The sequence below is a fragment of the Lissotriton helveticus genome, chromosome 5_1 (genome assembly GCF_964261635.1).
Source record: "Lissotriton helveticus chromosome 5_1, aLisHel1.1, whole genome shotgun sequence".
In the NCBI taxonomy this organism is placed as follows: domain Eukaryota; kingdom Metazoa; phylum Chordata; class Amphibia; order Caudata; family Salamandridae; genus Lissotriton; species Lissotriton helveticus.
The window spans coordinates 1,211,155,009-1,211,179,506 of NC_136065.1; the positions used below are offsets into that span (position 1 = coordinate 1,211,155,009).

Here is a 24,498-nt window from a genome sequence, read left to right on the forward strand (position 1 = left end):
CTAGAAATCTTCACTACATGCCCAGCTTTGAATCATTACTCACTAAACCATGTCTACGTGCATGCTTAGATATACACCACTACTTATTAATTCTAAATGTGTGTTCACGTTTGCCCCACCATAACCATCACTATCATTATATATGGACAATTTAATGTCACTGTCTTTGGGGCTATAAACACATATGTGTTTATGTTGTGTTTATCCTCCATGGACACTGCATTTGAAATAAAACTGGTTATTAATTGATCTTATTTCACAGCAAAGAATAACCATACTATGCTACTCAATTCTTTTGTTAAATACAAAATCACAAAAATCCATAGTGTGTTATGTACCAAATTGAGACTGCAAATTTGTGCCAGTCTTAGGCTGCAGATCTGTGCCCAGTGATCACCATGGGGACCCCATCCTTGGGTCGCAATATTTAAGTGTCCACAATAGCCTACCCCCAGAACAATGTGAACAATGTTTCCTGCTCGCAGTCTCCCAGACTGGGAACTCCACTCGTCAGGGCTGGAGCAATCTAGACACACTTGATTCCTCACAATAGAGCCTCAAGGTGCACTTCTATATATTGCAAATGCGCTTCACTCTGAGCCTCATTATCAGAGAAGCCGTCAACCTTTTTCTTAAAAAAATGAAATGCGATATTTTAGGTATTATTTTAAATACGAAGTGTCCTCGTTTTGTATTATACTTCTTTATTATAATCTGAAAGTCCTATTGAAATAACTAACAATTTCATAAATGTCTATGAAGATTTTCGGCATTAAATATAGCACATGGAATAAACATGAATGCACATCAACATGAAACAAAACAATGTCATGACTCATAAAGAGTCATTTTTCACACTGAATTTGATGAACGAAAGTATTTAAGACAGATTTTGCTCTAGCCTGTAGACAAAATCTTTCCTGCAGTCCCGCAGCTTGGATGTTACTATCACCTGCTTCAAGATGAAATATAAGGCAGGACTTAGGACTAAGTAGTTGTATACAATTAAATACACCTTTGTGCAAAACAAAGGAACCAAAGGAACCATTAGCACCTCAACAGGCTGTGTACTGGAACCTCCTGAAGTCAGTTGATTTCCATACTAGGGAATAGCCCTGCTGTGAAGACAGCACACCTTTGAGAAAGAAGGAGCATCGGGGGCTCCTGAACTCCTGAGACTCAGGTGTCCAACTGGGCTGACTCGGATTACAGCTTGGCGCTATCTTGCGTTAAAACAATGAAGCCAAGTGTGTGATTTTAAAGTGTAAGGTAAAAATAAATGCATCAGTGTGTTTATAGTAAATGTTGTAATTCACAGAAATCCTCCTGTCTGTGTCTGCAGCTGTCTCAGGAACTTGTACTAGGTAATAGTGACAACCAACTCCAAGATCCCTTCACAAGATAAACGCTGAGCATTATTTTGGAGCACTTTCTTAAGTCCTCAGATTGAAGACAATGCACACTACAAATAGAGAGATTCGGGGAATTGAAAAATGACAATCCTGGAGACTAAGGCATATATGGGCAAAAAGGGGGTAACATTTTATTTTAAATTACCCAATTTTGCACTTATCAAGTTAAAGAGCGCACTGAGGGTGATTGGTAACCCCAGCAGTACAGAAACATTCTATCATTTGAGCAAATTCTGAATTTCTGTACTGTTAAACAAGCTCTTTGTATCACATGCCCATCAACCTTGAGTTGAAAAGGGATGGGCACACAGACACTTCAAGAAAATACCTCTTAAGTGAGCCTCATTCTTTCTATGGGTTTAGCCAGCAGTTCAAAGTATTCCCTCATTAAGGACTTATTTTATATTCCTCCATTCTAAAAACGTACAACACTGACTCTGTGTTAGCTCTAATTTCTATTTATTTTGCTACTCAGAATGATTAAAAACATTCATCATCCAGCTGCCTGAGTAGTGCTCTGTAGTGTGTAACTGCACCATCTATCAGAGCATTGTAACCAGAAACATGGCTCTGCTGTCTGTCTGTAGACCACGTCTGGTTATTTTATCTGGTGTTAAGCCCTCCTGTATTAAGCCATGGCTTTAAGATATATCCTACAGGAGAGGACATTATTGCAATTTCAGAATGCAAGAACTGTATCTCAAAGGATACTTACTTACTCGGTACAGGCCATGAACCAGGAATCTCGAGCAATCTCTGTTGTGAGCTTTTTTTCAATCGGACTCCGGGTGTAACCCATCTCTTTGCAGTAAGCCTCAAGGCATCGATGGTAGGTGTTTCTTGGCCTTTCTTTTTAGGTCGAGCCTTCGCAGCGCATGCGCTGCAAAGGAAAATGGCCTTTTCCTAGCGCTTACCGATTCGGTAATTGGGGGAAACATTGAAGGGTGGCAGGGTGTCACTTTGACACCCTGTTGCACCCCTCAATTGTGCATGGGTGCACATGTTGCAGACATACATGCCTTCAGGGCATGTATGTCTGCAACATGGCACTGTTTAAAAAGCAAAAGAAATGCTTTTTAAACGTTTTTCATTATTTACCACCAACTTCTAGTTGGTGGTAAATAGCAAATTCTTAAACCGCTACCTACATGTCAAAATACAGATTCGGTAATTTTACCAAATCGGTATTTTACCGAATCGGTAAAATTACAGATTCGGTAAAATTACCGAATATGTATTTTAACATGCCCCTACATCCCAAACTCCAAATACCGGTCGATAACGGACGAAATTGGCCGTTACCGACCGGTATTTGCCTTCCTACATCTGGCCCTCAGTACGGTGGTTTAAAATGAGCCCAAGACAGGGGATCTAATGTGTTTCTGCTTCCTCCCGAGAAAAGCTTCTATGTCACAGAGGTAACAAGTGTTGCTTTGCCTAGAGACAGTCTGTGCAGAGAGAGGAAGCACTGGTAAAATTATAAATACATAAAAGTAACCAGTTTGTATGCTGTAACATGAAAAGGAAAATCAATTAAAGTGTTGAGACAGCTACATACCCTGAAGTCTTTTCGCGCTATCACATTACAAATAGCAATTCCATCGCTAGAAATTTACAGTAATTCTTGGTGTCAGAGCAGAGTAAGTATATTCACTTGGCCGTTGCCTCTACAGAGAAAACACACTAGTTAACATGCATTGGCATAGCCAATAGGTCTCGCCTTTGGGACCTTATAAGTGTCTAGCCATGCAACAGTTCATGTTGTTGCACCAAGGATATTGCGCTGCATAACTAAATACTTATAAGGTCCCAAAGGCGAGACCTATTGGCTATGTCCTTTTCTGCACATAAATAATCCTAAAATGCCATTTTGTCACTTTTATGTGTGCTGCTTCATGTAGCACACATAAAAGTCACACAATGACACTTTTTTACAGATTGTTCATGTACAGGAAGGGGGACCTTCCTGTACATAACAATCCATGGCTGTTTGCTTTTTCCATGTGTGCTGCACAAGGCAGCACACATGGAAAATGCAAAAACGAGGGAAAATAAAGCATTCTCCTCATTTTGCCAAGTGAAGACCAGGTTTTCCCTAGTATTAATTTTGGCGCTGCCTGCTATGTGCGCTGCCCTTGTACGTAGGGGGCAGCGTCAAAATCAATGGGTGTTGCAGTGGAACGCTCCCCAACCTCCACTGCCCAACCCATTCACACTAAAAATAGCATGAAAGTGGGCCTTATTTACCAGGCCGCGTTAAGCCACGGTAAGTGGCTTAATGCTGCCTGGTAAATAAGGCAAAGCCCCTAACGCCACCACAACGTCAGAAAAAGTGATATTGTGGTGGGGATAGGGGCTTGTACATATGCCCCTCTGTCTGTTATCATTCTGAAAATCCACTAATATCAGTAATACTGTCAAAGCGTGAGAGGTATTTTATAACTGGTATTTGTTGCAGTACACTTGCAATGGTGATCCTACTGGGTTCTCAATGATCTAGCTCAGTTTGGGATAACATGGTATGAGCCGATAATTACTGGGGACTTTTGGATCTAAGTTGGGTTTTATTATCAATGATGGGAGTGTTTATCGCAAAATAAAAGCCTATAAACAACCTAATTTGCAGAGTTAATGGAATAGGGTCATGGGGAAGTTCTGTAGGTCTTTTTTTAAACAGGTGATCATGTTGTGTTTGTGGCTAGATTTCAAATCAAAAGGTGGTTAGGGGGTGTAACATTTGTTATTTCTTATTATGATAGGCAATGTAAAATCCTGTGCTTTAGAAGTGTGTGGTCAATGCTAACATTACTTGCCTTTGAAGTGAAATACAAAGACAGGATGAACTTCCAACGACTATCTAAAGAACACTATTCTCTTTGGCAACCGTGGTAATACTATAGTCACACGCTATCTCTGTGGGGACCTGGGCATGTCTATAATCACACACTATCTCTGTGGGGACCTGGGCATGAGTATAATCACACACTATCTCAGTGGGGACCTAAACATCTCTAATCACACACTATCTCTGTGGGGACCTGGGCATGTCTATAATCACACACTATCTCTGTGGGGACCTGGGCATCCCTATAATCACACACTATCTCTGTGGGGACCTGGGCATGTCTGTAATCACACGCTATCTCTGTGGGGACCTGGGCATCCCTATAATCAAACACTATCTCTGTGGGGACCTGGGCATGTCTATAATCACACACTATCTCTATGGGGACCTGTGATCTTTATAATCACACACTATCTTTGCGGGGACCTGGGCATGTCTATAATCACACCCTATCTCCATGGGGACCTGGGCATCCCTATAATCACACACTATCTCTGTGGGGACCTGGGAATGTCTATAATCACACGACTATCTCTGTGGGGACCTGGGCATCCCTATAATCACACACTATCTCTGTGGGGACCAGGGCATGTCTATAATCATACACTATCTCTTTGGGGACCTGTGCATGTCTATAATCAAACACTATCTCTGTGGGGACCTGGGCATGTCTATAATCACACACTATATCTGTGGGGACCTGGGCATGTCTATAATCACACACTATCTCTGTGGGGACCTGGGCATGTCTATCATCACACACATTCTATTTGGTGACCGTGGTAATACTATAGTCACACACCATCTCTGTGGGGACTTGAACATTCATTTAATTACACACAAGCTCTGTTTTGGCTTGAGCATCACCAGCTTTGCATTCTCTGTATGGGGCTTTTTGAATACTGAAAAGTAGTAAAGTTAGACTTTTGGTCTAAGTTTACATTGTTGAAACTGAAATGTACAAAAGTTAGAATGTTTGTCTAAGTTTACCATTGTGAATCGGGCCCTATTTTAATGAGGACTTAAACACAATCACCTTCATGCACTATCTCTGTGGGGACTTAAACATCGCTATAATAACACACTATCTTTGTGGGGACTTGAACAACACTGTAATACAACACTATCTTTGTGGGGACTTGAAAATCACTATAATAACACACCATCTCTGTGGGGACTTGAACATCTCTATGATAACACACTATCTCTGTGGGGACTTGAGCATTTCTATAATTACAGACAACCTCTGTGTGGACTTGAACATCATTAGATTCACACCCTTTATAATGGGATTCAAGCTTTGAATGTACACACTATTTCAGTATCTCTGTGGGAACTTAAACATCTATTTTGCTAAAAATGTCAGCAGCTCCTCAAGCTCTGGATTCCACTTGACCATATTCCTTTGTTCCATATGTTAATTTCTTTATGGTTAGTTCCCTTATTTTTATTTTAAGCACTAATAAATAGGTTAAATGCAGCTTTAAGTGTCTTTCGTTAAGCATGATATGGTATTTTCTGGCACATTAAGATAATCTGCCTTTAATGTATACACCTATTATATATGCAGCAATTCATATATGAATATATTATAATGTTGTTTGTGTATATTGTTGCTAAAATAAACATTTAGCCATGTGCCTTCGACTGTATTCAATCACAAATAGTGTTATGGACTAGGTCCCCACAAGGATGGTAGCACGTGTTCAAGTCCCCACAAGGATAACAATATATTTGCAAATTTGAAGCAGGATCCTGTATCATGAATTTTTTCTTAACATTTTTCTGTTAGTTGTGTGTTTTAAAAACATTGGGAAAGGTAAGTCCCCACAAAGCAGGTATTCACACATAGTCCCCACAAGGATGGTAACGTGTGTGTGTGTGTGTGTGTGTGTGTGTGTGTGTGTGTGTGTGTGTGTGTGTGTGTGTGTGTGTGTGTGTGTGTGTGTGTGTGTGTGTGTGTGTGTGTGTGTGTGTGTGTGTGTGTGTGTGTGTGTGTGTGTGTGTGTGTGTGTGTGTGTGTGTGTGTGTGTGTGTGTGTGTGTGTGTGTGTGTGTTCGTGTGTGTTCGTGTGTGTTCGTGTGTGTTCGTGTGTGTTCGTGTGTGTTTGTGTGTGTTTGTGTGTGTGTGTGTGTGTGTGTGTGTGTGTGTGTGTGTTCGTGCTCGGATGGCCAGGGTTCATGAAGCTGGGCACAGTCGAGGAATGGACGGCACCTGACCTTTTAACATACACTAATATTATTCTACAGTTATTTGCTTCCACAAAAATACACACTCGATTCCAAGGTATGTATTTGTAATGCTTTACATTGCAATACAACATTCTTGTAAAGCCAAACTTATGTTGCATTGGCAATGCTTGTTTTTACTGTTGAGTTCTGTGATATTACCACAAGCATTGCCTGTAGCATATACAAAAGAGTGCAATCACCCATATCTTGCATATTACCCTTACAGTGTGTCTTTATAAGTTCAAAACCGACTTGATTTCAGGAGAAGGATCTGGTAGTAGCTCTTGAAAAACCTACAGTAGATGCTTTGCAGTGCCTGGAATTGTGACATGTGTAGACTGATGCTCTATAAACGTGGTCCCAAAGTCAAAGAGAGCCAGTCTTTTATAAGTAATACACTTACATGTACTGTGTTCAAAAATATGGAATCCCATAATGCTTCCTTCTAGGTTTTCTTTTTTTTTAAACGTAGCACAATATGCTCTTTGCTGGTTGTACATTTAAATCCAAATAGTGCTCTGTAATTTTGTCAATATTTAGAATGAAATTTATTTCGAGCCATTTGGTCAGTATTTGGAGCAGTGCTGTAATCATCCAGTTATTATATTGTTCTCTTTCAGTGGTTTAGGCCAATATGTCTATATTGTGCGATTTCCTATTTTTAGAAAATCACAATTTAGCGATTTCCTACTAATGATTGCAAATTCATAGGAATCGTTATTAGGAAATCGCAAATTACATACATTCCATTTTGCAATTTCCAAATACGATTTTTACGGATTCGCTATTTGGGAATGGCAAAATCGAAATTTCGTATGGGCCTTAGCTACTTTTAGAACAGAATTGTAGCCCTGACTCTTGGTTTGTGCTGGGCGGCTGCTCTGATGGCTTTACTGGGATTTGGGGTTTGTTCAAGTCCTCCTGTCTACGTACTACTGATTGATTTGATGATTTACAGACCACGCTGACACCCAAGAATATGATGTCTTGGCACTAACTGGTGACTGCTGAGGAGAAGCAGGATTAAATGGAGAAATTATAAGTTTTCAGTTGTTTACAAGAAAGAAAAAAAAAGCTAAGGCAACTGATGGACCGAAAATTTGCCAGGAGAGCATTCCAGGATTTAGTAGTAATGACTGGAAAGTTCCGGCTGCCAGACTAGGTTTTAAGAAATCTAGGAATTTTTAAGAGATAAGCAGAACTCGAGTGCAGTGCTCTAGATGCAGAACATTGACTGAAGGGGCAGAAATATTTTGAGAGGCGGAAGTGAAAATGGCTTATTGATACAGTCAAAGAGCTTTAAAAATGCACCGTTTGTGAATGGGTAGTCAATACAGAGATTTAAGGTAAGTCGTTTTTTTGGTGCATCTGTTGGGTCCTGGGATTAAGTGAGCTGCCACTTTTTGTATGCTTTGTAGTTTCATATTAGAATAAGCAGGAAGGCTATGATAAACATTGTTAAAATACTCCAGACACAATAAAATATTAGATTGGGCAACAGTTCAGAGTATCCTAGCAGGAAGGCGAGGAACTTGCGTGGAACCCTAATGAGCAAGAAGCAATTATAAGTAAGTTTGTTGATATGAACAGTGAATAAGAGTTGAGTGCCAAAAATGGACCCCAAATTGTGAACTGCTTCAGCAGGAGGAGGAGGTGGAGGACCATGATCCGCAGGCCACCAAGAGAAAAACTAAGAAGAACTGCTGCCAAAAACACGAATCTCCGTTTTATCAGGCTGAGATGCCGGGTGTTGGCGTTCATCCTTGATGCACCTGTTGTCATGCAATCCTTGAATTGGGATTGCCAGATCTGGAATCCCGGTTGAGACGCAAGATGAATTGCAGATTGCGGCATAGACGTAGAAGCTAAACTAGAATGATAGAATAAGGGTGGCAAGAGGAGCTAGGGTGATGTTAAAGAGAGTAGAGCTAAGGGACGAAGCCTGCACTGAACAGGTGTCAAAGAAGATTGAAATAGAGACAACTTGACTTGAATCCCAGAACACCACAACTTAGTATGGTAGAAGTGCATGTCACAAAAATGTAGTTTCAGAGTGAAATGCACTAAAATGCGATTTATTTATCTCAGTAACAACATGTGAAGGAAAGGAAAACTGAGAGCAACTTGACAGATAGCCAAGAGAATGGAGGAGGGGGGGTTTCTTGCAACGGGTGATGTAATTTGATCCTCATAAACTGGAGTCAAACTACTCTGCAAATCTAAACTGAAAAACTAGGGACCATTGTACAGGAGGGCGGGGAACTCAACATGGTCTGCAGGTAATATGAAGCAATAGACTGCATTTAACTGTAGACCATCACTGCTACCGTCTTTCCAAAACAGCAGAGGTGATGTGTTGATGCCAAACAGGCACCTCCGCATTCAAACAGCAGCGTTCTTCACCAGAACAGGCTTCCTGGTCAATCACGAGGACACATCTGGATACAGCATGTTTTTATAATTACAACTCATTGGTTTTCTTGCATTCTTGGCAAAAGGCTTTGAATTTACTGAGCACATTGAAGCTATACATAGTCTTTCATATTCGTAGTCTCAGAAAACCCAGAGGGTATGGACCTTGGTCACAGGGAGAGGCCAGACTCCATTAATTATTGGGCAGCTATGCTACTCAGTGTCTCAACTTCAGTCGAGATTCTAAAACGGCTTTTGAAATGCTCTTCATGGTTACCTGTAGGAACTGAACTGGGGGAAGTGTGAATGTTCAGCACATACGAAAGCTGCACGCTACTAAACACGTCTTGTTGTTGATTCTCCATCCACAGGACACAGGATGTATGAAGGGTGCAGTCACTATCTGTAGAGGTGACTTCTCCAAGGAGAAGCGAGACAATGTTACTTCTAGAGTAAAGCACTATTAATACCTGGTATGTCTTCGGACTCTTACATTTATTATACCACATCTGTTCTTCTCTGACTTTTTTATGGTGGTAAGAGCTTGGAAAATTGATTTTGGCATATGTAAGGATGATTTTTTTTTTCTGTCCAGAGAATACAAGGGTGATTAACCAAATACCATTACCATTCCTTCAATCCATGCGTAAATAAAAAGACTGACAAAAACTGACAGTACCTTATAGTAGGACGTGAAATTATTAGAACTTCACACCCTACTCGTCTGGTCACAAACAGTCTGTGATGAGATGGGTGGGTCACGACAGGCCCGAGTGTCTGTCCAACAGCTTTGATTGGCTGAAAGGCGTCCAGTAAAACTGCCTAAAGAAACTGCTGTTTTAGTATTTGTGGTTGTCTGGAGTCTACAAGTGATAGTAAGCGTTTGTGTACGGAGCAGATCGGAAAAGCTTTTGGCTCCCGGAACTTCTGTACTAAGTTCTGTGGTCCAATGAGGCACAGACAGCCTGAATAAAAGTAGTCATCTGTGGTCGGGTAGAAAATTCTGCCTCTTTTCTACTCTACACTTAGCGTGGATTTTGGCAATATTCCAAACCGAACGTACCTTAGCAGGTGCACTAAAAATGGACCGTATTGTGGTCTGTTGGCATTTAGGCAAACTGTTTTGCCTACCCCTATCGTGGACAATCACAGGAAGTGACTTGAAATAGAAAAAAAAACACTTGGCCCGTGGATACTGTCATACCATTATCCTCAGAGGGGACCCTCCAGGCAGCTTCTAATGACCTAATGGTCATGCAGTATGTGAATAGATGAACCCTGTTCACGTGCCGAGTGCTTTGAAAAGATTGCCTGTCTGTAGAATTCAGCGAAGTCTGTTACAAAGATTGTTACATTCCTCCTTTTTTTTAACTTGTGGACAAATATGTTGCCATTTTAACAGACACAAATGTAGACAATGCAAGCAAAATTACTTTAGTCAGCATCAATCCATCGACCACCCAAAAAGTATTACCAGTGTGGCTGGTTGGCTGGCTACATCCTTCTTCAGGATTCTGAAGTTAGCCCCATATGGTAGTTTAGGTTAGCAAAGCAAACTGGTGTAAGCCTGAAGGGGCATTTACTAATAACAATAAGAAACTTTCCAAACGCAATATAAATGCAGTACATTATGAAATACAGATAAATAGATAAAAACGCAATCTTATCCAAAACCACTTCACAAACTTTAAAAACATTATTATCTATTATAAACTTGATCCTCGCCCAGTCACTGTCTCCCTTATCACACCCAGAAGGCAAAGCTGCGTTTCTTTCAAATGGAGTTCGGACTTCAGTCTAACGAAATTGAAAGAAAAATCAAGAAAGACCAAAAAGAAGGAAAGTTAGAGCTGTTTCAAAGTCTTTTCACAACTTCGCCCCAGCAAATGCATCTTTAAGGCAGTGCAGGTTCAGTGAAGCTGCGTTCACAGAGGGCATGTACCAAACCGCAAGCGAGTGGTTTCAAATCATGGCTTTGTCATGGGAGCGAGAATAAAAATGCCTTTTCAGAAATCTGAAAGTAAACACAAAACGTTTGATGTAGTGGCTGATTGAGCACAAATGTAGTTTAACAGTATTATAATAATACTATTACAATACTGATTAATTGTGAATTGTTTTTATGTCTAAAGTTTATTGTACCTCCAGTCACCTTAAAGTTTGTTAGGTTGAATCTCGCATAAAAGACTCCTTTTGCTGCAGTGAATCTGTTCCAAGTTCACATGTGCCTCACGCGACACGTGCGACAAAATGATTTTCTCAATGTATTGAAATTTTTGCTGTAAAGCGTTAACAGTTAGGACAGCAGTTAATGATTAACTACGTCATATCTTACATCCCGAGTGACGCTATTGCTTTGGACAATTGTGATATGTGCACTGATAATGTAACTAGCTGTTATTCATTTGTGCTCGTTCTTTGGCCGCGTCTGAGGCTTGCGAGGTTGATAATGAGAATTTACTGAAGTTGAATGGAGCCACTGATTTGGGGGTTTGCAAGGGAGCTCCACTTTGGACTCTGTTGCTTCTCGGTTGAGACTCTATTCAGGTGTAAGCTGCGGGTGGTGGTGGGCGAGTCAGAGCAGGTGAGTAGCTGTGCCACCACAGGGTCAAAGATGCATGTTTGAGCAGGTCTCACTCTGGCAGTCTTGGTCCAGACCTTATTTAATGCGTGTAATTGGCAGTGCATTGACACTCACCGCTGCCTTTTTGGATTGCAGGGATCTGAAGCCAGAGAATATCCTGTTGGATGACTATGGTAAGTGTGCGATAGGCTTTGGGACTTTCATCCCCTGTACTGTCTTCTCTTCATTGTGTTTGTTCTAAGGTTTTACCAGCAAGGAGCAGCTCATAAATGCAGCCCCAGCTCATACAAGTATTTCTTTGGGTGAACAGGGGCTGGAAGCATAAGTCATGGCAGATAGGGACGACCAGGCTACTTCAGTCTTGGCTGGCAGCTCCCTTAATAGAAACCATGTGTGTGTCAATAGCTTTTCTTTTGCTTATCATATACTGTTGCCACCTTCTTCTTTTGCTTTCTTTCTCGTTGTATGTTCAGGAATCTATAGCCTTTTTCCATCACCACCTTGGTTTTTGCAGCATCCAGATGATGACATGAAATAATTGCCTGCTGGTGCAGGCAGAAGATATCATTTATTGGGAAGAGGAGTTTTTATATCATTTACCAATTGTGAAAGCAGAGTACCATAGTTCTTATTCTTCTCAATGTATGCATCTGGAACATGGAACAACATCCAGGACACATCAGAGTTGGCCTCCATTGTTTCTGGAGGCTCAGCTCTTCAAGGAGCCACTAATAAACTTAAAAGGACCAGCAAAACCGTTGCCTCTGGGCTTTTAAGGCTTTACAAACTGCCACCCCATCCTGTCTTTGTATTTAGTCACAGCCATCTTTTCTTCATCATCTTACACCTTGATGCTTCAAAGTATAGTGTTCTCGTCAACGTTCATGCTTTACAAGTGCTTGTACATCCATACATTGACGCCCATCTACACGCTGTATTTCTCTCGTTTGATAAAGATCAGACTGGTGGCAAAAGGTTTCGCTCATTTGGTGCAAATGTACTTCTTCGTGGACAATGGGTATGATTCCCGTCCTCCAGGAGCACCAAATGCTAGTGTTGAGGCTTTTAAAGAATCCCTCCAGTGGTCCATTACAATTCAGTTTCTAGAAGCTTGCACACCTTCGGGTATTCGTGCGCTTTAGAAATCACACTAACATAACATAACTTACCCTCAAACAGTGTTCCCATTTTCTCTGTGCTGTCCACCCCAGATATTGTCTAACAAGCGAGGATTTGTCCAGATCCTAAAAATCAGCCACAGATTTTTTTAAATACAAACGATTTAAGCTTTGCCTATTCAAAAATACAGAGAGAAATAGAACTGAAAATAAACATTTGTTGACATGAATATAATGTAATTTGCCATTTTGTGGGGTTGTGGGTATTGCTTCTTTGAGCTCTGCCAGCATTCTAATTATGTAGGCCTTATGTCTCCACATGACACTGCCCCTAAAGAAATATAAGCTCTTCTGACTCTGCACACAGTACTCTGTACTACTTTGGGCCATCGCAGTGGTCTTCGATGGTGATTCTAATTTCCTTTGCTTATGGCATATTATTCAGTCACTCCCTAATGGACCTTCTGCTATTTCTTCTGTAGGGCATATTCGGATCTCAGATCTGGGCCTGGCGGTGAAGATCCCAGAGGGTGAAGCAATCCGTGGGCGTGTTGGGACGGTGGGCTATATGGGTAAGTGTCACCTACACTTAACAATTTTGCTCAATGTGACTTAAATAGAACTCTGGCTTCTCTGTAGATCTTATGCAAGTATTCTGAAGAAATGCCATAGTCCACTTTCTTTCTTTTTTGATTAGCAATGGAGAATAAGTCATGAAAGCGATTGCATTCTAGTTATGAAACACGCCCTTTCTCGGATTCTGGATTTTATTTTACTCTTTTCATAGCTCCGGAAGTCCTAAATAACCAGAAGTACACATTCAGCCCTGACTACTGGGGGCTGGGCTGTTTGATCTACGAGATGATTGCGGGGCAGTGTCCTTTCCGTGGGAGGAAGGAGAAGGTGAAGCGAGAGGAGGTGGACCGACGAGTCCTCGAGACCGACGAGGTGTACTCTGAAAAGTTTTCTGAAGAGGCAGAGTCAATCTGTAAAATGGTAAGGACTGTTGACTTTAAGCTTTGTGTGGGGACTAGAAAAAACGAGATGGCCTGCCCGGGTAATGGCTTAATATGAAAACAGAAAGGAATTGAGCTTTAATGATGGTTTATGAGCTAGGAATTTTGGGTTCCTCAAGCAGGGTTTAGGGTGGCTTTGGCGTCATGCCATTTCACCAGTCAGTGGTAATTGGGCACTTGAGTGAATATTCACCCCCAGCGGCACCATGGCAAGTACCGAACGAGTGGTTTGCTAAAAATAGGTAGAAGTTGTGGCCTAGTTTCTTGGGTACTATTGCAGTGCTCTGCACACTCGATGTCAAGTATTCGATTTGGCTCTCACTCTCCAAATGGGTGGTTCAGCAGTCAAGGCTTACCAAAAAAGGTGGGAAGGGTTTGGAACTCTGGTACAGTATGAAGCAAAGTAACCACCCTCTATGAAGTTCACTGTGTGGTAAGGCTTTCTCTTTAAAAGCATGTATGCCTTTCTTAACAATGGCAAAATGCAGAATAATCCAAATTACTACAAATTCGAAAAAAGAGGGTCAGACCACCTGCTGGTGGCAGAGTATAGGACCAATTATTAAACTGTCACTATTGTGGGTTTTATAGTGGTTAGTCTATGGAAATTAATTGAAAAGAGACTATTATCCAGGGATCCCTTTAAGCCTCCTTGGGTTTACTATCCTTGGATTTTCAGAATCTCAGGAAATGAGGTGTGGGTGTCAGACATAATGTATTAAAGTGCCATTCTGAGTTACAATCGATATAACCTGACTTCACCAGGGCTACCTGGACATCATTTCTATTTACTACAGTGTTTGTTGTACCGGGGCCTCAAGACTCTAGCTCTGTAATATGGTGTGAGGGGTGTACCAGGGACTGACTAGTTATGATCTCCAGATAAAATGCAGAGTGCCTGAGATGGTTTAGGACCTCCCAACCACCCAAGGGCGACACACTTTTTGAGGGCCTGTGTCTCATAAGCATCTTAACATACTTTCCTGGTGATGGAGGAAACTACTGAACTGGTTGGTAGCTAGCAGCAATATAGGGGCCCATGGTTTATGGTAGGGGTGCTTCCACATCTTGTTAATTTTATGAACGTGGGTAATGTTGGTCACAGAAGGGTGACTCATTTTGTCTCGGTACTACCATGACCAGCTCTAGCCAAAGGACAACAAATCGATATAGAGTGAAAGGGGAAACTTTCCCATGTGTCTTGGGCAGCGGAGTAGGCTACAGAGTCAAATGGATGTTCTGGTAAGGGAGGCGCTACATTGTCTCTACAATCCCTGGTGTGTAACATACGACAAGACACTAATTAAGCACCAGTGCAGTTTACTCAAAATGCCTCCAAAGAGTATGTGCACTTCAGTTTGCTTTCAGTATTTCATGCTGATGAAGAGCTGGGGACCCCCTCAACACATGGGATGCTCCTGGCGTTGCTGTCTCCTAGTTCACTTTCTCTGTTTGCTCCCCATGCTCAGCATCTCCTCCTGGGCATTCTTTCCTTGTGCGGGGCCAGGCTTCCCTCTCTCAGGCCGGCTTCTAAGCAGACCCTCACCTCAAATATACACTTTCTGCTGGAGAAGCTGATGTCCTCCGCCTCTGGTAGAATGACTGTCTTACAGACACCAACCCTGGTCACACAGTCATCCTTCTAGTACTCAGCAGAGCACTCCCTTCCCTTCCTTGGTCATGAACCGAAGGAACACCTTTGTGCAAGGTGACGACTCCCACAGCTGGTAGCAATGGTGCAGTTTTCAAGCAGTGGTATCCACAACAAGACCCCCCCCGCCCCCAGGCTGCAGATCTATTGGAAATGCCAGGTAAATGTTTAGTCATCTTGTTAGCCCATCCAAGGTGGAGTATTCTCAAAACCTCAATAACATTTAGTTAAAAAAAATCCAAAGCAAGGGCGCAGTGAAGTGTGGGGTCTCCAGCTGGATGTCACCATCCTTTCTGAAGCAGAAATCAGAGATTGCCAAAGGAGCAGACCCTGTCTAGAAGTGTCCTAGACAGGGCAGTCCCACTCCTCACACCTGCCAACTACCAAATGGTAGTGCTAAGGAAGAACTCATCAGTTGTCATTTGCTAGCAGGCAGCTCATTAAATGTGTCTGGCGTTACAGCCACAGGACTGCAGCTAATTCGATTCCGTTGGCCGGTTAAGCTGTATCAACACTTCATTTTGTGCCATTCGAAAGCAGGGACAAAAAGAACGATGGTTTGTAGCAGAATGAATATGTTACACAATCAACGAATAACTCAAAGTTGGGATGCTTAGAGGAATGTAACTTGTCAATAAATGATGTGATTTATCAGGATTTATTTTTTTAAAAGGGAATAAGTGATAATAGCCATTATGTAAACCAAGGTATGCAACATTTAATTTGTCATACTCATGTTCAATGCTCACGTGATAAAACAGTGAGGGAGATTTTAAAGGAATATCAAGTTATGTATAACAAAGGAGAGATTCATTGGATAATGAAATTAATTGCTGTTTGCACAGATTGTCAATATCAAAACATTTATAAATTTAATTCAGTGAGTTTAATTGCCTACAGAGTCTATGGTGTTTCGACCCACAATCAATCAAGAATCATCCCCAGGACTGAGCAGAGGTAGAACATAAGCAGTGGTAGAAGCCATTTGCCCCACAGATCAAAAAAGTATGGGATAATGGTGATGGCAGCAATGTGATTATGGCATCAATGGATCGCCTCAAAAGAAGAATTGCCTCTGCCAATAATTAATAGGGAGTTTCAGGTTGATAAACATGTAGCCCCTGTTTCTTATAAACTAATGATAAACTAAGACCCATCTAAAATGAATCCCACTGGTCCCAGGACTCACAACACAGAGTCCTACTACCATACATGCGCCTAACACTCACTGCATATCAATGCGCTCGACATGCATGCTGAATGTCAACGCAAGGATCTGGGGTTCACATAGCAGAGGAACTATAAACAAAAGGGTCCAGTAGAGCGCACTCTGCTTGACACAGAAAAAAAGGTCTGTCACACTAATGATTCATAAAACTTGCTATGTTGCCGCCATCACTTTATATGACCTGCCCTGGGCATGAACAATACTCCTATGCCCACTCTGAGGGTACACCCTATGCGCTACTCAGGGGCACATAACATGTTCTGGCCCATGCATTACCAGGGACAGGCCTAGACTTTTACATGCACCCCAAATTAGTGTGATGCTAGGGCCACCAAAAGGAGGGGAGGCCAATTTGACGAATAATTGGGCAATCATGGCAGCACTACAAGCTTGTTTGCCATGCATGCGACATTCCTGTCTCAATAGCATAAACGACTGCAGATTCGTTTTTGGGGGATCTAAAACATAAATGGTGGAAGAAAAGGGTCTTTAGTCTCTCCAAGATTTGTAACACGTTCAGTTCTTCCATCCATGCTTACAGAAGTGTTTCATAGGATTGGAGAACTTGCAGTGTACAACTACACCATCAGAGTATTAAACCGAAAAATGTCATCAGTGACAGAGTGGCTTTGAAAGATATTTACCCACTAATATCTAGAGGTCTGGTTCCAGCATCACCGGGACACTTTTAGGGTCACATTGAACTTTTAAATTACATACATGCGTTCCCTCGCTGCCAATGGACGTTTATCAAAGGTTTGAGCAGTCTGAGACTATACACTGGACTGGTTCATTAGTTTTGACTGCATTAGTTTTGTAATTCAAAGAGTGGAAGGCTGATTTATTACATGTTGACGAAAGACAGTCTTGACAGTATTATTGTCTGGATGAGGGCCACTCAGAAGAGGGCCATAAGTTACTAAGTGCACATTGTGGTCAGCTTGAGGTGATGGTTATAGCTCTTTCCTAGTAGACTTATTTGTTTAGTGTGGTTGACCATGGTTATAACATAAACATAAGATATGTATTTTTAAAGCGCACATTAACCCATGGGTATCTTGGCGCTGAATAACCGTTGTTTATTGGTACCCAAGTCAATGGTACTCATTTTATGACTGAGAACTTCTGGATAAAGCCCCTCGAGCCAATGTCAATCTTTAAGACTCCTCCAGTGGTGAAAATGGAAAACTTTAGTCCATCCACACACATTTCACATGATTTTTGATGGGTGTGGCAGTCATAAAGCCAGAGATGGTGTTTATTGGCTGAGAAGGATCTTTGCATTTGACTGTTTTTGCGTTAGCTACACAATCGTTACCTAGGTTCACCCCCTATCTGTTATTTATACAGACTGTATGTAAATCTAGCATTTTGTCCGTTGTCTATTATTAATCTTGCAACAGACGGCATCTGTCCATAAATGTAGCTTTTTCTGAAAGCTAGGTGGCATTCTCGTCTGGAACCTGTCCTTGACTTCTGTGATTGAGATTCAGCTCTGTTATTGCGCTGCTGAGTGGCTACAGGGGTGTGACTACAACCAGTGATTTTGACTTCAGCCTGAGAGTAGTTGAGCAGTTGTGCTTGCTTTCCTTCAAGTATAATTAAACAACAAGAGAGAGAGGGAAAAGCAACTGGAGCCACTCTTGGTCCCCCTGAACAATGTAAATCAAACAGCAAAAGAGTGCATCTGATAGAAGAGTTAGCAAGAGGAATCTCTCTAGTTAAAAAGAACCCTCACTCACCAACATAGTTGGTGACATGCTTCATCATTGGGTTCCCACCAGAGAGGCCGAATGCATCTCTGGTGTGCTACCACGCCTAATTACAGCGGAGCAGGGTTTTTATTATGTGACGTGGGTGAGTGCGATAAGTGAAAGAGGTGATTTAAAAAGTGCCTCTGTTTTATCCCAAAAGACTTTTAATGGTGGAAAACTCAGCACTCTTAAAAACAAGTGAGTCGGATGTTTCTAACTGGTTTTAATTGGCCAGATCCATCCTAAAGTGAAAAGAAACGTTTAGTTGCTGGGGGTCGCGTAACTAGTTATCATCGTGGAGTCTCGTTTGTTATCGGAATTAACCAGACAAATCGCTCCACCAACTAAGAATGGCAGTTTCTTTTCACCTTAGGATGGATCTGGCCAATGAAGCCAGTTAGAAATATCCAACTCACTTGGTTTTAATAGTGCCGAGTTTTCCACCATTAAAAGTCTTTTGGGATAAAACAGTGGCACTTTTTAAATCACCTCTTTCACTTATCGCACTCGCCCACGTCACATATAAAACAAGCATTTACAATGCAATGGTTTCGCCTTTGGAAAAGTTAGAGCTATTGGCATTGTAAATGACAAAATTTGTATTTATGTGTTGGTTTTGAAAACAGATAAATAAATGGCATTGTCATTTACATTGCCATTAGCTTAATCTCTGCAGTCACTTTGCAGTCACTCTGCACTCCCTAGCACTCCCTAGCAGTCACTTTGCAGTCACTCTGCACTCCCTAGCAGTCACTTTGCAGTCACTCTGCACTCCCTAGCACTCCCTAGCAGTCACTTTGCAGTCACTCTGCACTCCGTAGCAGTCACTCTGCAGTCCCTAGCACTCCCTAGCACTCCCTAGTCACTATGCAGTCCCTAGCACTCCCTAGTCACTCTGCAGTCCCTAGCACTCCCTAGTCACTCTGCACTCCCTAGCACTCCCTAGTCACTCTGCACTCCCTAGTCACTCTGCACTCCCTAGTCACTCTGCACTCCCTAGTCACTCTGCACTCCCTAGCACTCCCTAGTCACTCTGCACTCCCTAGTCACTCTACACTCCCTAGCACTCCCTAGTCACTCTGCACTCCCTAGTCACTCTGCACTCCCTAGTCACTCTGCACTCCCTAGTCACTCTGCACTCCCTAGTCACTCTGCACTCCCTAGTCACTCTGCACTCCCTACTCTGCACTCCCTACTCTGCACTCCCTACTCTGCACTCCCTACTCTGCACTCCCTACTCTGCACTCCCTACTCTGCACTCCCTACTCTGCACTCCCTACTCTGCACTCCCTACTCTGCACTCCCTACTCTGCACTCTCTCTACTCTGCACTCTCTCTACTCTGCACTCTCTCTACTCTGCACACTCTCTACTCTGCACTCCTTAGTCACTCTGCACTCCCTAGTCACTCTGCACTCCCTAGTCACTCTGCACTCCCTAGTCACTCTGCACTCCCTACTCTGCACTCTCTCTACTCTGCACTCTCTCTACTCTGCACACTCTCTACTCTGCACACTCTCTACTCTGCACACTCTCTACTCTGCACACTCTCTACTCTGCACACTCTCTACTCTGCACACTCTCTACTCTGCACACTCTCTACTCTGCACACTCTCTACTCTGCACACTCTCTACTCTGCACCAGGCGCGGTGCGTCCATTGGGGCGTAGGGGCGTAGCCCCACTAAGCCCCATGGACCCACCGCATCCTCACTAAAAACCAAATACAAATATTTAACAAAATCGCGCTACCTGCCGGCCGGGAATCCAGGAGACACCCGACTTTTCCGGAGTGCGGAAAAGTCGGGGAGAGAATGGGCCTGCTGCAGCTGCGCAAGTGGGTTTTGGGCACAAACATGCCCGCGCATGCGCAGATTGTTTCCCTGTGAATTTGCCATTAGAAAGAGGGCCAGGGGGCGGGCCGCAGCCCACTGGGTTGCACAGGGCGACTGGGCGAGCACTCATGGTGCCCCCCCAGCCAATGCGCCAGGATTGGCTGGTCAATACATAGCCCGGATACATAACCCCCTGTCTGGGGGGGCAGAGCGCTCTCCCTCCCTCGTACTGCGGCCTCTGTTTGTTAAGACTCCTTCATTTCCAGAGCCAATGTACACGGGGTGCTGTTTATAAAGACGATAGGGCAAAAAGATGAAAAACGAAACTTTACATGTATTGTAGTAAAATCATCCACTTTTTAAAAGACTGTCCCATGAAACCTGAAATCCAAATTAAAAGTTATACAAGTGAAAGTCAGTACGTAGAAAAAGAGAAGACCTATTAATGATTGAGGCCACACTTTCAAGTTCTCTTTATGTAGTGTCCCGGATCTTCTTGACCCAAATAGTGCAAAAAGCACAGCGGCATTTGTTTTTGTTTATAGAGTTAGTTTGCAGAAAGGGCAAATATTAAGATTCAGCCAATGATTGAATCTGGGGCTTCTGGTAATTTTGTTGATGCTCATTTTACTAAAACTATGGGAATAGCTATTGAAAATAAAACAGTTCCAACGCTAGATTGAACCCTTGGTGGGTAAGAATTGACATGTGGAGGTGTTTGGACAACAGGACGCAGGCATTATTTGAGATCTAATTGATGCCTTAACTTTGCTGTCGGCCATTAATGCTGTCACTGTGTGGATGGGTGAGTGGATGGGTGCATGGATGGATGCATGCATGATGGGTGGATGGATGCATGAATGATGGATGCAGGTTAGATGGGTGGATGGATGGATGGGTGGATGCATGAATGAATGATGTATGGATGCAGGATGGGTGGGTGGATGGATGGGTGGATGCATGAATGATGTATGGATGGATGCATGGATGCATGTATGATGGGTGGATGCATGTTGGATGGATGGGTGGATGCATGAATGAATGATGTATGGATGCAGGATGGGTGGGTGGATGGATGGGTGGATGCATGAATGATGTATGGATGGATGCATGGATGCATGCATGATGGGTGGATGCATGATGGATGGATGGGTGGATGCATGAATGAATGATGTATGGATGCAGGATGGGTGGGTGGGTGGATGGATGGATGGATGGATGGGTGGATGCATGAATGATGTATGGATGGATGCATGGACGCATGCATGATGGGTGGATGCATGAATGATGTATGGATGCAGGATGGGTGGATGGATGGATAGGTGGATGCATGCATGATGTATGGATGCATGCATGATGTATGGATGCATGCATGATGGGTGGATGCATGGGTGGATGCATGAATGAATGATGTATGGATGCAGGATGGGTGGGTGGGTGGATGGATGGGTGGATGCATGAACGATGTATGGATGGATGCATGCATGGATGCATGCATGATGGGTGGATGCATGATGGATGGATGGGTGGATACATGCATGAATGAATGATGTATGGATGCAGGGTGGGTGGGTGGATGGATGGATGGGTGGATGCATGAATGATGTATGGATGGATGCATGCATGGATGCATGCATGATGGGTGGATGCATGCTCGATGGATGGGTGGATGAATGAATGATGTATGGATGCAGGATGGGTGGGTGGGTGGATGGATGGGTGGATGCATGCATGAATGATGTATGGATGGATGCATGGACGCATGCATGATGGGTGGATGCATGAATGAATGATGTATGGATGCAGGATGGGTGGATGGATGGGTAGATGCATGAATGATGTATGGATGGATGCATGGATGCATGCATGATGGGTGGATGCATGATGGGTGGATGCATGAACGAATGATGTATGGATGCAGGATGGGTGGGTGGGTGGATGGATGGGTGGATGCATGAATGATGTATGGATGGATGCAAGGTGGTTCGGGCTCGCTTGCTGCGGTGCAATATGCAAATTAGTTTACGCCCCACTTCTTTCAAATGTCACCAGCCGCCCCTGCTCTGCACACTCTACTCTGCACACTCTCTACTCTGCACACTCTCTACTCTGCACACTCTCTACTCTGCACACTCTCTACTCTGCACACTCTCTACTCTGCACACTCTCTACTCTGCACTCTCTACTCTGCACCCTCCTTTGCAGCACGTGGAGCCCAAAGAGGAGAAACGAAGCTGTGGCTCTCAAGCTCCTAGCTCATGAGCTCCGAGCCTGTCCAACCCCCAAGGTGAAGAGGCAGAACGTTCCCCGGACGCTGCAGCCGAGCTGCCTCGGCAGCTCTCCTTTTCAACATGTTCTTTTAGTGATTCGGCCTCCATAACAACCTCTGAAGGCATCTCCGTCTGTCAGCAGATTAAGTGCCTGCCCGTCATGGCTGCAGGAATGCCATGATGGGTGCTATAAAGTACAGCATAAAGGCAGGAGGCACACATGGAAGGGATCATAAGAAAAGGGCGGTCAATAAAACAAACGAACTGCTCTATCTAGGTGCACCAGCAAAACCGTGTGTTCAGAACGAGCACGACTGAAAAAACTGAAGTGAGATGCGGTGGTGAGCCACCTATGTTGGAGCAGGCGATCGATCCAGGCAGTCGTATGTGGCAGCTGTACAGATCGGGGAGAAAACCCTGGAAACAAAGGTCCTCTGAACACTGCTCTCTACAATGCGGAGAAGTGGGGGGACGCTGATGTCATGACAGGAAGTAACGTCACGACAGGTAGCTTGCACTCAGTTGCAGTTTATATTTATCAAGCTCCCGGTAAAATAAGTGGAGGGACGCGCCCACCCGCGTGGTACCCCGACTTGAGCCCTGTGCAGCATTAAATAATATTTCCAGTTGTAAAACAAAAATGATGATGTACGATATCATTATTGAAAGGGACTTACTCCTACAGAAAGGTCTGGCCAGAACATTAAGAGGGTGTATGAATGGATCACAATAAGGTGTATGGTCATGGAAAGTATCTGGAACACCTACACACGAAGAAAAAGGTTTTTAAATATATTTTTTTCACTTTATTATTTTGGAAACATCCAGAAATATACACCTTCAAAAAGGTACAAATCTATTTTCAGGTACGTAGGTTGGAAATACCACCTTATATAATGGAGGGTTATGTTTCTGATCAGACACAAAGTGAAAAAAAACATCTGGCGAATACCCTTTATCACAAGCGTCCCTTCACATATTTTGTGTTATTTAGTGTACTCCTGGAAATTTGTAGTTGTCCAGTGCTTATGCCATGACCCTCCATGGTGACAAGTAATCTACTGTAGAAAGTGTAGCCATACTTGCACTACAACTTCCTACTGCCTTGTCTAAATCTGCTTCTTATGATACTGGTCAAAGGAAAACAAACGTGCATAATTCATTCCAAGTGTGCTTTCAGTTTGTTTTGCTGGTTTCATGCACATTTCCTTCAGCAACAACCACAACTTATTATTTGGCAATGCAGACAAGCTATTTGCAAATCCCAGGATTCCCCAATTGCTTGCTCCCTTGACTCTTTGTCCAAAGAAGGTGGTAAGGCATTTGGAAACGGGAAGGGATGCCAATGGGCCCTACTCTTCTGAGAATTAAAAAAACAAAAACAAACCAAAAAAAACTTTTTAAAGTGCAGTCATACACACACTCTTCTTCAGAACAGTGCTAGGTATTACTTTGAAGCATGGATTCACCATGTTTAAATCACTGATCTATTACCAACATGCAGGGCATTAGGTAGATACAAAAAAGTCGGATCAGGGGGTATCTAAAGAGGCGTGTTCTCTTTAATAAGGGTATCGCTTATGACTTATAGTGTTTCAATCAACTGGCATTTTTGTGCAAGATTAATAAAAACATGTAAATAAACAGGAAATATACCGCAGGTATAGATTACCTTAACTATTTTTACATGAATTGTTCAGAAATCGAACAGTGTAATTTGCCAGTTTAGCGAAGGACACGAACATAGAGCCTGATAGTAATTAAAAAGGGATGTTACAATGTGTCTCTAACAGGCTTGAGAACAGGAACAACCCACTCCAGTCAAAATCTATGTCGATACATAGATCTGAGGTTTAGCAATTAACCCTCTGTCCACCCTTCCCAAACGCACGCAAGCAAGCAATGCTATATTAAACTTGCCAATAAGATTTCATCCCAGGCTAGGCCAAATTGGCCTACAGGGCAATCAGGCAGTGCTTGATGGGCCGGTCCGGCATATCAGTGTGTGGGCTGTTTGTTTTTTGTTTTTTAGCACTTTGTGGACTTGTTTTATGGCCTTGTGGGCTGGTTTTACTATCGATTTCCCCGATGTTACCACAAGTAAAGCCTGCAGTAAACACAAATGAGTGCAGGCTCCCAGACCT

General features: G+C 42.9%; 1 protein-coding gene across 3 annotated transcripts in view; it reads left to right on the forward strand.

Moving 5' to 3' along the window:
- The window catches only part of GRK5 (G protein-coupled receptor kinase 5), a 648,325-nt gene that overhangs the window by 573,935 nt on the left and 49,892 nt on the right, over positions 1 to 24,498 (forward strand). For all 3 annotated transcript variants that reach the window (XM_078643914.1, XM_078643917.1, XM_078643915.1), the window contains exons 10-12: positions 11,620 to 11,657; positions 13,085 to 13,174; positions 13,390 to 13,598. In XM_078643914.1, the coding sequence (XP_078500040.1) occupies positions 11,620 to 11,657; positions 13,085 to 13,174; positions 13,390 to 13,598 (337 nt within the window). The remainder of the gene's footprint in view (positions 1 to 11,619; positions 11,658 to 13,084; positions 13,175 to 13,389; positions 13,599 to 24,498) is intronic.